This window comes from Trichechus manatus, unplaced genomic scaffold (assembly GCF_000243295.1).
Source record: "Trichechus manatus latirostris isolate Lorelei unplaced genomic scaffold, TriManLat1.0 scaffold00069, whole genome shotgun sequence".
NCBI lineage: Eukaryota > Metazoa > Chordata > Mammalia > Sirenia > Trichechidae > Trichechus > Trichechus manatus.
This window is the reverse complement of record NW_004444005.1, coordinates 4883217-4900133: the sequence shown is the minus strand read 5'-3', so window position 1 is coordinate 4900133 and position 16917 is coordinate 4883217. Positions and strand designations below refer to the sequence as shown.

General features: G+C 49.0%; 1 protein-coding gene across 5 annotated transcripts in view; it reads left to right on the top strand.

Annotated features, from left to right (window-relative positions):
* Positions 1-10021, top strand: part of TTLL1 (TTL family tubulin polyglutamylase complex subunit L1) — a 37676-nt gene extending 27655 nt beyond the window's left edge. For all 5 annotated transcript variants that reach the window (XM_023734599.1, XM_023734600.1, XM_023734598.1 and 2 more), the window contains 2 exons: positions 5175-5338; positions 8748-10021. In XM_023734599.1, the coding sequence (XP_023590367.1) occupies positions 5175-5338; positions 8748-8877 (294 nt within the window). In that variant the 3' untranslated portion in view covers positions 8878-10021. The remainder of the gene's footprint in view (positions 1-5174; positions 5339-8747) is intronic.
* Positions 10022-16917: the final 6896 nt, after the last annotated feature.

Below are 16917 nucleotides of genomic sequence, written 5' to 3'. Positions count from 1 at the left end.
GGCTCAGACTGAACGGGACAGATGTTCCCGTTTAGCAGTTTGCTGACCCTTGAAATGTGAGCGCACTCGCAGATCTCATCGGGGCTGAGCACAGACCGTGGAGGGGGAGCTGCCATCTTCTGGATGAGCCTTTGAGGCTACCCTGGTGGCTGCTGTGCCCGGGGTCCAAGAGCTCCTGGACCCGCCCATGGTTTGGCAGTCCCATACCCTGTCCCCCGGGTTCCTCTGGTGCTCACTGGGGGCCTTGTTCCTTGGGATCAAGGCCTAGTTCGCAAGTGAGTTCATCGGTATATTTAAAGTAGCATCGGGGACGCTGTGGTGGCTGTTACGTCAGGGCGGGTCCCTGAACCCTTATTGTTCAAAAGTCCTTCTTGCTGGTGCCCAGCCTGGGGCGTGTTCCTCAGTAGCGTTGGGCACTGGAGCTCCTGTCTGAGGCCCAGGTTTACAACCAACTTTGCCCAAATCGCCTGTGGTTGCTCTGAAGCCAGTGAGAGGAGCTTCCAGCCTCTGAGGGGACACGGGGTTGGAATGGCATGAGAATGAGGCCTTCCGTCTGTCAGCTTCTCACCCTGGATGCAGCCCCGAGCACTGTGTCCTTTCATCCAGCTCATTTAGAGGTGACGGCTCAGACCCTGTCCTCAGGCACACTTCACTCTGAAACTTGTTTCCATCAGCAAGTTGTGGTGAGTGACCCCTTGGCGGACAAGTCAGCAGGAACCCTGCAGGAAGCTGCTGAGCGCTAAATCCAGCTGCTCTTCCCGAGCCTCCGTTTTTAGAGGGAGCTGTTGTCCACATAACTTACTTGTTATACTGCCAAAGCTTTGGTAACTACACACACACACACACACACACACACACACACACACACACGCATCTGTGTTGTTGTTAGGTGACGTCAAGTCTGTTCCAGTTCAGAGTCACCCCATGTCCAACAAAAGCGCGAAACACTGCCTGGTCCTGTGCCATCCTCACAACAGTTTTTATGCTTGAGCCCATTGTTGCAGCCACTGTGTCATTCCATCTGATTGATGGTCTTCCTCTTTTTTGTTGACCCTCTGCTCTACCAAGCATGATGTCTGTTATGAATTGAATTGTGCCCCCGAAAAACATCTATCAACTTGGCTGGGCCATCATTCCCAGTATTGTGTGATAGTCCACCATTTTGTCATCTGATGTGATTTCCCTATGTGTTGTAAATCCTATCTTATGTTGTTGATGAGATGGGATTAATGGCAGTTATGTTAATGAGGCAGGTCTCAATCTGTAAGATTGGATTGTGTCTTGAGCCAATCTCTTTCGAAATGTAAAGAGAGAAGTGAGCAGAGAGACAGGGGCGCCTCCTACCACCAAGAAAGCAACGCCTGAAGCAGAGCACGTCCTTTAGACCCGAGATTCCTGAACAGAGAAGCTCCTAGACCTGGGAAGATTGATGACAAAGACCTTCCTCCAGAGCCCGCAGAAAGAGAAAGCCTTCCCTTGTAGCTAATGCCTAGAATTCGGACTTCTAGCCTCCTAGACTGTGAAAGAATAAATTTCTCTTCGTAAAAGCCATCCACTTGTAGTATTTCTTTGATAGTAATACTAGATAACGAAGACAGTGTCCTTCTCCAGGGACTGGTCCTTCCTGATAACATGTCCAAAGTATGTAAGACAAAGTCTCTCCATCCTCGCTTCTAATGAGCATTCTGACTGTACTTCTAAGCCAGATTTGTTCCTTCTTCTGGCAGTCCATGGTATGTTTAATATTCTTCACCAACACTGTGATTCAGAGGCGTAAATTCTTCTGTCTTCCTTCTTCATTGTCCAGCTTTCACATGCATATGAGGCAATTTAAAACAACGTGGCTTGCGTCAGGCACACCTTAGTCTGTAAAGTGACATCTTCGCTTTTCAGTACTTTAAAGAGGTCTTTTGCAGGAGATTCGCCCAATGCAATGCATCTTTTGATTTCTTGACTGCTGCTTCCGCGGGTGTTGGTTGTAGATCCAAGTAAAATAAAATGCTTTACAACTTCAACATTTTCTCCGTTTATCATGATGTTGCTTATTGGTCCAGTTGTGACGATTTTTGTTTTCTTTATGTTGAGGTGTAGTCCATACTGAAGGCTGTGGTCCTTGATCTTCATCAGTAAGTGCTTCAAGTCCTCTTCACTTTTAGCAAGCAAGGTGGTGTCATCTGCATATCGCAGGTTGTTAATGAGTCTTCCTCCAATCCTGATTCCCCGTTGTTCTTCATATATCTAGCTTCTCTGATCATTTGCTCAGCATACAAATTGAATTATTGAAAGGATACAACCCTGATGCACACCTTTCCTGACTTTAAACCCGCAGTATCCCCTTGTTCTGTTTGAACCACTGCCTCTTGGTCTAAGTACAGGTTCCTCACAAGCACAGTTAAGTGTTCTGGAATTCCATTCTTCGCAACGTTATCCATAATTTGTTATGATCCACACAGTTGAACGTCTTTGCATAGTCAGTGAAACATAGGTAAATATCTCTCTGGTATCCTCTACTTTAAGCCAGGATCCATCTGATACCAGCAGTGATACCCCTTGTTCCACATCCTCTTCTGAATCCAGCTTGAATTTCTAGCAGTTCCCTGTCAATGTACTGCTGCAACCGCCCTCGAATGATCTTCAGCAAAATTTTACTTGTGTGTGATATTAATGATGCTTTTTGATAGTTTCCGCATTCAGTTGGATCACCTTTCTTTGGAATGGTTACAGATATGGATCTCTTACAGTTGGTTGGCCAGGTATGTGTCTTCCAGATTTCTTGGCATAGACGAGTGAGCACTTCCAGCACGGCATCCGTTTGTTGAAACATCTCACTTGGTATTCCGTCAATTCCTGGAGCTTTGTTCTTCACCAGTCCTTTCAGTGCAGCTTGGACCTCTTCCTTCAGTACCACTGGTTCTTGATCAGATGCTACCTCCTGAAATGTTTGAACGTCAAATCAATTCTTTTTGGTACAGTGACTTTGTATTCCTTACATCTTCTTTTGATGCTTCTTGTGTCATTTACTGTTTTCTCCGTAGAATCCTTCAGTATTGTAATCCAAGGCTTGAATTTTTTCTTCAGCTCTTTCAGCTTGAGAAATGCTAAGCATGTTCTTCCTTTTTGGTTTTCTGTCTTGAGGTCTTTGCACACGTTCTTATAATACTTTGTCTTCTCGAGCTATCCTTTCAAATCTTCTGTTCAGCTCTTTTACTTCATCATTTCATCCTTTCACTTTAGCTATTCAGCATTCAAGAGCAAGTTTCAGAGTCTCTCTGACATCTATTTTGGTCTTTTCTTTCTTTCCTGTCTTTTTAATGACCTCTTGCTTTCTTCAGGTATGATGTCCTTGTCATTCTACAACTCATCTGGTTTTCGGTCATTAGTGTTCAGCGCGTCACATCTGCTCTTGAGATGGTCTCTAAATTCAGGTGGGATATACTCAAGGTTGTATTTTAGCTCTCGTTGACTTGTTCTAATTTCCTCAGCTTCAAGTTGGACTTGCGTATAAGCAGTTGATGGTCTGTTCCACAGTTGGCCCCTGGCCTTGTTCTGACTGATGATACTGAGGTTTTTCCATCGTCTCTTTCCACAGATGTAGTCAATTTGATTCCTGTGTATTCCATCTGGTGAGGTCTATATGTATAGTCACTGTTTATGTTGTTGAAGAAAGGTATTTATAATGAAGAAGTCGTTGGTCTTGCAAAATTTTATCATTTGATCTCCAGTGTCCTTTCTATCACCCAGGCTGTATTTTCCAACCACTTAACTTTCTTCTTTCTTTCCAACTTTTGCATTCCAATCACCAGTAATTATCAATGCATGTTTGATCAATTTCAGACTGCAGAAGTTGGTAAAAATCTTCAATTTCCTCATCTTTGGCATTAATGGTTGGTGCATAAATTTGAATAGTAGTCATATTAACTGGTCTTCCTTGAGGTGTGTGGATATTATCCTATCACTGACAGTGTTGTACCTCAGGATAGATCTTGAAATGTTCTTTTAGACAATGAAAGGAATGCCATTCCTCTTCGATTTGTCATTCCTGGCATAGTAGACCGTGTGACTGTCCGATTCACAATGGCCAGTACCAGTTCCTTTCAGCTCACTAATGCCTAGGATATCGATGTTTATGTGGTCCATTTCATTTTTGACCACTTCTAGTTTTCCTGGATTCATATTTTGTATGTTCCGTGTTCCAGTTATTAATGGATGTTTACATCTGTTTCTTCTTGTTTTCAGTTGTGCCACATCAGCAGATGAAGGTCCTGAATGCTTGACTCCATCCACGTCATTAAGGTCAACTGTACTTTAAGGAGGCAGCTCTTCCCCAGTCGTATTTTGAGTGCCTTTCAACCTGAGGGGCTCATCTTCCAGCACTGTATCAGGCAGTGTTCTGCTGCTATTCATAAGGTTTTCACTGGGCAGTGTTTTCAGAAGTAGACTACCAGGTCCCTCTTCCTAGTCTGTCTTAGTCTGGAAGCTCCACTGAAACCTGTCCATCATGGGTGACCCTGCTTATATTTGAAATACTGGTGGCATAGCTTAGCTTCCAGCATCACAGCAACACGCAAGCTACCACAGTGTGGCAAATTGACAGGCGTGTGGGGCCCATAAAGATTACAGCCTAGAAAACCCTATGGGGCAGTTCTGCTCTGTCACATGGGGTGACTATGAGTTGGAATCAGCTGGACAGCACCCAGCAACAGCAATAGCAACAACAGCATTGCTTTATTAGTGAGGCGTTACTCTCTTAGCAGAAAACAGGCCCCATTACCTTCTACATAAACCACACAACACTGCTTGATGAGGGTTACTTGGTTTGCTGATTCTGGCAAAGCTTTGGGAGGCTTTGGGTACTGAAGACAGCTGTTCACATAGGTAGAGATTACATTTGTGATGTACACTGACTTAGATTTTTTATTTGTGGGATGGCTGATCCGTGGATCATTATCCTAATCCTGTTCTTAAATATTATTTATATCTTATCGTACAGCTAATAAAAGTAGATCACAAAATGCTTCCTAGACAAGGTGCCCTAAAGGCTTTAAATATTAACAGCATTGAATAACAGCTTTATTTATAGTGTGTGGTGGCCAGCCTTTTCTTCTGCATTCCATGTTTTCATTCCAAAGGAGTAAGTAATGCAAATGAAGAATGTGGGCTTTTTCCTCTGCTAGGTGAATGCCTCCCCGTCTCTCACCTCCAGCACTGCCAACGATCGAATCCTAAAGTACAACTTGATTAACGACACCCTCAATATTGCGGTCCCTAATGGCGAAATTCCAGACTGCAAATGGAACAAGTCACCCCCAAAGGAAGTCCTTGGCAATTATGAAATTCTGTAAGTTGTGTGGGACTTTGTGATTGTCCTTCTGTGTTTAAATTGAGGTATATTCAAAGGTCCAGTTTGGATTTTCTGGGTTATGTGGACAGAGTATTTCATTTATTAATGATACTGTGGGACAGATCATGTCGTAACAGAAAAGCTGCTTGGGTGCTAAACTAGAGCTCTGTCTATTCTTGGGCTTGATAGGTATTTATGAAGTACTGACTACGTGCTGGGCATTGTGTTAGCCTCTGGGGATGGCTGGGAGCACGACAGACACAGGGCCTGTCCTCCTCACTCCGTCCCCATTGAGTATGAAGCCTGGTCATGTCCTGGGCCCACCACTTAAGAGCTGTTGAACACCACAAGTCTTTGAGCCTCAGTGTGTATACCTTTCAAACGAGGAAGATAAGATTTCTCTTCCAGAGTTGTGAAGAAAAGGAGTGATAATAGTAGCTAACATTTGAGGGCTTATCACGTACTAGGAACTGTGCCAAGTGCTTTACACACACACACATTATTACATGTAATTTCCCCAGCAGCCTTGTGAGGTAAGTATTATTATTAGCTCCATTTTACAGATGTGGAAAAAAAGGCTTCGAGAGGTTAAATGGCGCATTGGTAGTGACAAAGAGTGGGAACAAAGAGAGTGCCCATCAGGAGGCCAGTGGCAGGATAAATCACAGCTCTCTCATACCAGGGAATGTTAGGTGGCCTTGACTGATGGAGAGCCACCCTGTAGGGCCTGGGAGGTTGGGTGAGAAAAACAAACTTCAGGATAATCCCTGTAAGCAGTGACCACAGACTCCCCCCCACCGTGTGCGTGCACGTGGTACGTGTGTGGTTGTGTATGTGCGAGTGGATGAGCAGGGGAAAATACACCAAGACCCACGGGTCAGGTTGTCAGCGTGGATTCCTGCTGGGCCAGGAGGAGATGTGAAGGCAGAGCCAGAGAAAATAGACCGCACTGAAGACAGAAAGAACGTGCATGTTAGGTTCCCGTTGACATGTGTATAAAAGTAATTACGTGTTTTTAATTTAAAATTCAGAAAAGAAAGGAAGAGATATTTCGTGACACACAGGCACACACACACACGGGTCTCGGGGCTCCGAGCTGGTAGGCGCCACTGGCATGGGGATTTGAACACAGGCCCTGGACCCAGAGCCCACGCCTAGTCGTCTGCTGTACGTGATGTTGATGCTTACGTGCAGCCAGCCATAGCGAGGAGGGGCGCGTGCCAGGCCAGCACTCGGCCTCCCATTAGTTCTCACAACACCCTTTCCAAGATTTTTAAACAGTTTAAGGGTGAAGGAGCTCGGGGATGCAGTGGCCTTGGAGCCACCAGGCCTGCACTCCATCTGCTGCCCAGGGCCTGGTTCTGAAGTCGCGGGCTGTGCTTCTACAGCCTTTAAAAATGCTGTTCTGAGCCCTACAAGTGACTGGACTCTGCTGGCGAAAACCGTGGAGAAAAGCCCCTAGGATAGGGAGGGGCCTTGGAAGAACACCCTCTCTGCATTAGCCCAGTAGGTGGCCAGGCCATCCTGGAGAGCAGCCCAGCCCAGAGGCCGCCTGCTTGCCAAAGGCCCGGTTTTGTCTGTGTTGTGTTTTTAAGCTGCGGTGAGCCTGGTGACTGCGTGTGCTTCCCCCATTCATTCAGCAGATTCTTACTGCATCCCCTGATGAGTGAGGTGCCGGGGGCAGCCAGGGGTCACTCGAGCCCTGCACTAGGGACGCAGACACAGAAGAGGCAACAGAGTGAGAGCCAACAAGAACGGGGAGCCTGGGGCTTCTAGCAGCCCCAGGAGGAGGGTGTCTGACCCTGGGGAGAGGGGCTGGGGGGCTTCCTGGGAGAAACCTGTAGAGAGAGAGCCCCCCGGGTCCCTAGGGGTCCTCGATCCCGCATCCTCATTTCATAGCGATTTGTGGCCTTGTCTCTCCTTAGCAAGGCCAGGAGAGGGGAGGGCCCGGGGGTCCTGACACCCCCGCACCAAGCAGAGGAGCCCTGTAATGGCGGCCGACAAGCAGTTAGCATCTGGGTTTTCTTCCTCCCTCCCCTTCCCTTTCAGCCCTCAGTTTACCACCAGAAGGATCATTTAGAAAATAAGTTCTTCAGCCCCGGAAGCTGCTAACCCACACCCCATTCGAGCCACACATTCTGATTCGGTGAATAAAGTTGTCATAGAAACACAGCCTTTTCTGGAAGTCAGCAGAGCTCAGCATCACCAAGCTTCTTAGTGTCTCTTGCGTTTGACGTGAATTTCTGTGTATAACTGAGGGTCCTCAGTCAGGGCTGTGGCCAGGACTCCAGCCCCAGTGCACCCTGACAGTGAACAGAAATACTTTTCACACTCCAGCTCTGCGGGGTAACGAGTTCTGAGTCTGCGCTCAGAAGTCCTGGGTTTGAATTCCGTCTCTGCCACCTTATTATGTGACTTAGTACGGGAACCAAACCTTTGAGTCCAGTTCCTCGGATCTGAAGTGGAGATGACAGGGCCCTCCATTCCGGGTCGGGAGGGTGATTTGAAGTCGGCCAGTGGGGCCCAGCCCGCATCAGGCCTGCACTAGGCAGGGGCACCCAGTGAGCCATCCAATGGGAAAGGCCAGGGGCTTACCCAGGCGCCAGCCGGCAGCTGAGATGCCAGTCGGGTACCTTTCAGATGCAGAAGCCCAGCCTGCTTCTCCTACCCTGGCCCTCATTAGTGCTCCCACACTAAATGTTCACTGGCAAACAGGCAGTAACAAGAGTGGAGAGGGGCAGTGTAGGTCAAAGCTGGTGGGGTCTGGGACCCCCTTTCTTAGCTGCTGGTGAGTGGTACCTCAGAGACCCACTGTCCTGCTCCTCCTCCCGGCAGGTCACTTACATCCCCTGCTTCCTGTCTGAGGTGGGGTCAGTGGCGCCGACGCCGCGGAGGCTGTGTGTAAAAGACTTGCAGATAGCCGCTCTCTCCTATACCCTGGGCTGAGTCCAGGGTGTCTCGTTCATGCTTCTTTAGCAGTCATTGCCAAATCGGATCTGGGGGCTGGATAAAATGTCAGCTGACAAGTGGGGCGGGGAGTACTGTCTACAATAACAATGTAACAGGGCCACTTGGCTGCTAACCAAAAGGCTGTTTGAGTCTACCCAGAGGCACCTCAGAAGAAAGTCCTGGCAATCTACTTCCAAAAGGACAGCCATTGAAAACCCCATGGAGCGCATTTCTACTCTGCACACCTGGGGTCGCCATGAGTCAGAATCGACTTAACGGCAACTGGTTCTTTCTTCACTCATGCGCTTTGTGACCTCAGGGTGGTGATTGGTGGGCTGGAGGTTGGCAGGGGCAGGTCAGATGGTCTCCGGGTGAGGGGGCAACCTGTGGCAGCACTGGCCCCGCTGCTACAGCGTGAGTGCTCGTGATGATCCTGTGGCGGCTTCTTTGCTTCCAGGTACGATGAGGAGCTGGCCCAGGGGGATGGGGCTGACCGGGAGCTGAGAAGTCGTCCAGGGCAGTCACTGGGGCCCAAAGGCAGCCGGTCGAGGGATTCAGGGAGAACCGTCCTCACAACCTGGAAGTAACGGCCACCGAGAGAGAACCAGCCAGACTCTGACTGGGCCCGTCAGAAGTTGCTGCCTACCCTGGGCCGGGAGGAAGCCTTACTTTGAAAATTTCCTTTTTCTATAGCTTTTTTCCTTTCCTAAGCGCTGTAAATGAGTAAAGGCACTTGTTTGGAAGGCTAAGGAGTAGCTCTCATCAGGGCTGAAGGTGCGAAGACATAGGAACTGATGAAATTCACCTGCTCAAGAGAAAGTAACAGTTTTGGCATCCGACTTAGTTTATTATAAGGTATTCATGTTTTTTAAAATTTGCTCTAAATTAAAAGCAAAGACAAAACCTCTGAATATCTTCAAGAGCAATGTTGGTGCAAGAAAGTAATGTATTTAATCTGACAGCTATCCTGGTTTCATTCCTTTTGTACTTGACTATGATTTTGAAGAAAACAGGCAACTAGACATTTTCCTCAGTAATCTGTCTTCCCAAAGACTTCCAGAAGATACCTGTTTCTGTCACCTGTGCTTCATATACAAGTCTGTCACGGATTTAAACAGATGAGCACAGATTCCTCTGTGAGGCTGACGGTGACAGCAGGCATCCGGGTTCACTGCAGATTCGAAGGTGAGCACTGTTGGCAGGCGTCGGCGAGGAGACACTGCGGGATGCGCTGTGTTTACATGGGGCCTTTCTGGACACTGGCGACTCCCAGAAAAACAGAATCCGAGTCTAGGTTAGAGTGGTTGGCGCATCCGGTAATTCCTGGGATGGGAGTGTTAGTAACAGCCCGCCTTGAGGGCCTTCACTGCCATTCACATCTGACACTTGTTCACTGCTTTGAATTTCTCTTTAAAACGCACTGACTTTTGTTATGGTGTCAGTAACGGAATTTTGTGCTCACAGTACTTTGCTGAGTACGTTCTTCATACAGAGGTCGTTACCTGATCGTCGGGTCCCGCTGTCTCCATACCTGCGTATGAACATGTGTCAGTGTTACCTGTGTACGTGTTACCTGTCGTGCGTGTGTGTGTGTGTGCCCATGCACGTCCACGTATTTTTAATGGTTTCACTGCCAGGGGAAAAGCCCTTTCATATAGATATGGTAGAGTTTCAAGTGAGAGGAGCATAATACAAATGTAATTAGCCAGAATCCAAATAAACTACAGTTTTGGGGGATTTGCCTGTTGTGTTCACTTTAAACCTGAAGTTGTTTCAACTGCACGAACGGATTTGTATGTACATTCCTTGGTGTTTAGGTTGAATATTAAAAAGAACAAAAACCACAATCTTAAATAATCACGTGAGTCTCAGGGTTAGCTGGGCTTGAGTCCCGCCTCGGCCACCCATTAACTCTGTTCTCAAGGCTGACAGGTGGGCTCTTGAGACCCTTGTTTTCCTCATGTATAAAACGGGCATTCACTGTATTTGCCTGAGAACCAACAAGTGCCACAGTGGACAGCCTGCCTGCCCTGCTCACTCTTGTTCCATTCTGACTGACTTCCTGCCCCAGGAGGGGGCGTAATCTGTGGAGCTGGTGGCTCCACCCTCCCTCCTCACCCGAGGACCGGCCATCACAGCCACCATCTGCGGTCTCCCTGAGCCCCTGGTAGGGAAAGACCACCCTTTGCCACCCTTCCGGTTCACCAGTCCTTACAGCCCAGCTTCTCCACTGTGCTGTGTGGTTGCCTCTCCGTAGGTCTGGGGAAAGGGTAGAGCCCCTGGCGCGGAAGGTTGACTTCTGTCTGAGGACTGAGGGAAACCCAGTCATGTTGGACAAGCAGACTTGTTAGTTTGCTGGCAGCCGGGTTGCTAGGTGAGCGAGAGTCTCTGCTAAATAGATTTTGGTCAAATATTGACTGTTACATGAGTGATGTCATGTTCTGGGACAGATGTTTCCTCTCAACACTTCTAGAACACACATGGGCAGGACGCGCGCAGCCTTCGGAGCTGCCTGGGAGATGCTGGCTGTGAGCAGCAGTGGCCATACGCGGCCCCGAGGCTGGAACCCTCCGCTTTAACAATTCTGTGCTGTCCTCAGGCCTCATGATTTTTTCCTCTTGATGGGTTGGGTCCCAGGGACTCAGGGTTGCACCTCTGGATAATTTTCACAACTTTTTTTTTTCATGTGCAACCATCACTACTATTCGTTCCCAATTTTTTCATCACCCTTAACAGGAGCTCCAATAAAAACAAAACCCACGGCCATCGAGTTGATTCCAACTCATAGCCACCGTATAGGACAGAGTAGAACTGCCCCATAGGGTTTCCAAGGAGTGGCTGGTGAATTTGAACTGCTGACCTTTTGGTTAACAGCCAAGCTCTTAACCACTGAGCCACAAGGGCTCCAAGAGGAGCTCAGTGCCGCCCAATTCATGATGATGTTTGGTTGGTTTTCCCGGTATCTGCCTGCTCCCACCGGCTGCTCCTCCTTGGTGTGAGGCGCGCAAGTGAGAACTGAGGACATCTTCCTAGATGCCTGCTCCCCGAAGTGGTCCCCAAGCCTGGTGATTCTGTCTCCTCACTCCGTCTCATGTTCTCCAGACCAGCCCTCAGACCTTGGCGAGGCCCCCCATCTCCTTCCTGGATGTTGCTGGAACCCCTGACCAGTCTCAGCCTGTAGCCTCATCCCACCCAATCAGGGCGCCACCCTCGGCCAACAGGAGTTTTCTCACCTGTGGGCACATCACCCCTACACACTGTGGTTCTTCACTCACTGCACTCGCCTCGGGTCCTTGGGAGGGTTCCGGAGGCCCTCTGGTCCAGGACTCCAGCCTGCCTCGCTCGCCAGTTCCCTCCACTTCCCCTGCTCCGTACGCACTGTGTCCACCAGCCCCCAGCTCACCTGACTGTCTCTGCCGGGGCCCTCCCTCCCCAGGAGACTGGCAAACCCACCCCCTCAGGCCCCACTTCCGATTCCGTTTTCTCTCCCAACCCCCTGCCCTCGTCTCCCCAGCACCAGCCCATCAGGTCACCAGCCCACTGTGGTCCAGGAGGTGAGTGTCCGCTCTAGGGACCCTGGCTGGCTCATCCCTGGGCTCGGTGCTTGGGGCTGCTCAATGACGAGACCCACGGGGTGATTATTGTGTCATTTCACATGGACTGTGCTGAAATGGAGCACCTTTGGGGACCTGCCTGGAGGCAACAGGAGGGCCGTCTAGTTATGTTGCCTGTGTCTCATTTAGGAAGACAGTACGTTTTTATGTCTTTTCTGACTTGTCCTGGCTGGAACCATATTGTACCTAACATGCTTTTCAAGTTATAAATAGCGTCGTCATATGTTGTTCCCAGGGCACTTGGTGTGCTCCTCGGGCGATGGTGCGTCCACGCTGTCCAGCTCACACTTATTCCTCCCACGGCTACCTGGTGTCTCTCAGCCAGGACACAACCCTGAGGACTGCGTGTCCCCTGTGGAGCCTCAGGCCGCCCCTGCCTACCGCCTGGTCCAAGTATTGTTTGTTTTTCATGTTTAGCTCACTGTTACCAGTTGCAGTCAAGCTGACTCCAACTCATGACAACCCCAGGTGTGTCAGAGTAGAATTGTGGTCCGTGGGGTTTTTTGTTGTTGTCATTCTTGAGAGTATATACAGCAAAACAGACACCAATTCAGCAGTTTCTCCATGTACGGTTCAGTGACACTGATGACATTCTCCGAGTTGTACAACCAGTCTCACCCTCCTTTTCTGAGTTGTTTCTCCCCCACTAACATAAACTCACTGCCCCCGAAGGTTCCCATCTCATCTTTTGAGTTGCTGTTGTCAGTTTGATCCCGTATAAATAACAGTCCTTAAAGAGCTCAATGCTCAAAGCAGACATTCTTTACTAACAGCTACTAATATACTAATAGCTAACTATTGTTAGGTTTTAAGGTGACCTCAGGGTCCGTAGGGTTTTCAGTGGCTGCTTTTTCTGGAGTAGAACACCGGGCCTTTTCTTCTGAGGTGCCTCTGGGTGAATTTGAACCTCTGAGCACATTAACCATGTGCACCCCCCAGAGATTCCTAGTTCACTTTGCTGTTCTTAGATGAAAATGCTGTGTGGCAGCCCTAGTCGGGGCACGGAGCCTCGGGGAGGGTCTTTACAGGACAGTCAGTGAACTCCTGGCAAGGACATTTGGCGAACAAAGTCTTCTTCCAGAGGTTGGGTGAGAAGGCTGTAGCGTGGATGTGGCATCGAAGGTGGCCTTGGCTGAGTTGCCTGGTGGCTGTGCAGCCCCTGGCCAAGGTCCCAGACCCCAGTGCCCTCTATCAGCAGCAGCTTCCTGGGCACAGGGGCCTGAGATGCCAGTATTCTGGGGGGCACCAGGGTGTCAGTTCCCAGCCACATCATCAGGGCCCAATGGGCCTGCCAGCCTTGTTCCCAGTAGCCCTGCTGCAGGGACATTGGGAGCATGACCCCAGGTGGTAGCCCCGTGGATGGCAGCAGCTCCTTCCTTGGTGTACTTGACCCTCAGATCAGCAAGGTTGCATAGTCCACGGTGGCAGTGGGTGCTTTGAATGTGGCTCACTGCCACTGGACCCATCCCTGCATCATCTTCGGAACCTCAGCCTCAAGGGACAGCAGTATCTGAGACCCCTTGGTGGTCGAGGAGAAGAGAGAGCTCTCCAGAAAGTCAGTCTCCATGGCCTTGACTGGTGGCCCTGCATGATGCCGGAGACCCATGCCTCAGCCTGCCCAGCCATGCTCTGGAAGCTTCTGCAGCTCCGGGACCTGACCCAGGGTGTCCTCAGTTCTTTAGGTGCTCTCTCACCCAAGTGTCCTGCCAAGTTAGATGCTTTGGAGAAAGCCGAGTTTTCCTTTTTTTTTTTTTTTTATTTTTATTGTACTTTAGATGAAGGTTTACAGAACAAATAGTTTCTCATTAAACAGTCAGTACACATACTGTTTTATGACATTGGTGAACACCCCCATGACATGTCAACACTCTCCGTTCTCGACCTTGGTGGGCCATTTTTTTTGGTGAAAATATACATGGCCAAAGATACACCATTTCAAAAATTTCTACATGTACATTTCAGTGACGTGGATTACAGTCTTCCAGTTGTGCTGCTATTCTCACTATCCTTTTCCAAATTATTCCATCACCATTATCTTCAACTCACTGTCCCCTAGAGAAAGCCGAGTTTTCTGAGGCCTTTTAGTAATATGATTGCCATCCGTAACGATAATTGCTGCTGTGGGCTGTGGGTGGCTCCTGTGCTTGGCAGTGACCATCAAGGTGAAGTGAGCCTGCAGCTGGTGCACGCTGACATGCTGGTGCTCCCTGCCGGGGTCCCCCATACCTCTTGGTTCCAGTGTTTGGGTGGCATGTCCTGCAGTGTCCTGATTTCCGGGGTGTCTTCGTTCCCTAGGGCTGCTGGAACAAAGTACCATAAAGTGGGTTACTTGAAACAACAGAAATGGATTCTCTCAGTCTGGAGGCTGTAAATCTGAACTCAGCGCGTCAGTGGGACCATGCTATCTCTGAAGGCTCCAGGGAAGGTCTTTCCTTTTTTTTAAAATTTTTTATATTTGTTGTTGATGAGAATATACACAGCGGAACATACACTGATTAACAATTTCTACATGTACAATTCAGTGATATTGATGACAGTCTTCATGTTGTGCAACCATTCTCACCCTCTTTTTCCAAATTGTTCCTCCCCCATTAACATAAACTCACTGCCCCTAAGTTTCCTATCCAGTCTTTTGAGCTGCTGTTGTCAATTTGATCCCATATAGATAGATCTTAAAAAAACATAGTGCTCAAGGCAGACATTCTTTACTAGTTAAACTAAAGCTATTGTTTGGTTTAAAGAAGACTTCAGGGATATTTTTGGTTTACAGTTTAAAGATTATCTCAGGGCAGTAGTTTCAGAAGTTCATCCAGCCTCCATGGCTCCAGAAAGTCTGGAGTCCATGAGAATTTGAAATTCTTTTCTGCATTTTCCCCCTTTGATCAGGATTCTTCTATGGAATCTTTGATGAAAATGTTCGGTAATGGTAGCCGGGCACCATCTAGTTCTGGTCTCATGGCAAAGGAGGCAGTTGTTCATGGAAGCAATCAGCCACACGTTCCATATCCTCCTCCTATTCCTGACTCTCCTTCTTCCTCTGTTGCTCCAGGTGAATAGAGACCAATTGTAGGAAAGATCCTTTCTTGCCTCTTCTAGCTTCTGGTGGTTCCTGGTAATCCTTGGTTTTCCTTGGTTTGTAGATGCACCATGCCAGTCTCTGCCTCCATCTTCACAGGCTGTCTTCCCTCATCTCTGTGTCTATTTTGTAAGGATACCAATTGCATAGGAGCAGGACCCACCCTATTCCGGTATGACCTCATGTTAACTAATAGCATCTTCAAAGACTATTTCCAAACAAGGTCATGTTCACAGGGGTTGGGACTGCAGCGTATCTTTTGGGAGGATACCATTCAGTCCATAACAAGGTGAGACCTAGATGTTTAGTCTGGTGCTTTTCGAAAAGGAGAGAGAGGCATTTCTGATATTTGTATCCTTGGAGCATCAGGGTTGGGGAGGAAGAGAGCCTCTTGCATGCACCACCCTAAGCACCAGCTGGCAGGGAGGGGACAGGGCCAAGGACCATGGCCTTGGGAGTGAATTTTCTGCTCACCTGCTGATTGATTTAGTCTTCATTTACCCTTGAAGGCAGGGAGTTGTTCATCTCACTCCTCACTGCCTCCCTGGTTCCCAGAGCAGTGTCCAGCGCATAGCAGATGCTCAGTGAACATCTGATTTCAGAGCCCAGGCTCTAGAATTGAGTGCCTGGCAGGAAGCCCTGCCCACTTCCTGGCTGTGTGATGTCGGGTCAGCCCCTTTCCCTCTCTGAACATATTTCCTTGTCTCCTGAGTATGGGTGGTGACTTGAAGGTAGTGGATAAGCTTGCATGGGCTTGGACCCAGCCCTGCTAGCTCTCCCACTGTTACCAGCAGTGATGAACACATACCTGAATTCAGTCCCGCCTCCTCCATTCCCACTGTCCCCTGGGCAGGCAGCTTCCAGATGACATCTGCTGGGCTGCAGAGAAGAGTAGTGCCGGTGGAGCTGGGTGCCGAGGCAGGGCGAAGGCTGAGTCACAGCCATAAAAACTGGGGTGTGTGTCCCCGTGATGTGACGCCCACTTCCGGCCCAGAGGGTGCTTGCGTCTCGTGCCTTACAGGGAAATGAGCCGAACACAAACAGGCTTTGAGAAATTAAGGAAACGGGAAGATGAATGGAGATTTTCAGATTACAGCTGCCTAGGCATCCCTGTATGTGAAAGACAATGAATAAGGAAGACGGAAGAAGAATTGATGCCTTTGAATTACAGTGTTGGGGAAGAGTATTGAATATACCAGGGACTGCCAGAAGAACGAACAAATCTGTCTTGGAAGAAGAACAGCCAGAGTGCTCCTTAGAAGCAAGAATGGCGAGACTTTGTCGCACATACTTTGGACATGTTATCAGGAGGGACCAGTCCCTGGAGAAAGACATCATGCTTGGTAAAGTAGAGGGTCAGCGAAAAAGAGGAAGACCCTCATCGAGATGGATTGACAGAGTGGCTGCAACAGTGGGCTCAAGCATAACAACAATTGTGAGGATGGCGCAGGACCCGGCAGTGTTTCATTCTGTTGCACGTAGGGTCGCAACGAGTCAGAACTGACTCGACAGCACCAAACAACAACAGGCATCCCCAGGCTTGGGAACATCTTCGGAGCATCGGCCCTGGCGTGTACCTGGCCTGCCCTGTGGCTTGGCCTGGCTTCACTTTCCCAGGTGCAGATCTAAGATCTAGTTGAAACGTGAACCATCAGGCACTTCCCTGCCCAGCCATCCTGTGACCGCCACAACTGCCCCTCGCTGTCCTGCCTCAGAACCATGGCTCATGCTGTTCCCATAACCTGGAATGCTCTTCCCCTCTCACCCCCACCAGTGAACCCTTGCCCATTCCTAAGACCTAGTAAAATCACAGCTTTCCCCGAAGCCCTTGGCACTTCAGATGGCGGAGGTAGCACTGGACACATGGGTTTGTGTTCCACACGTACTTACGTTCACCTCTCGTTTCTCCCACTACATCATCCATCCTTCACCCCCTC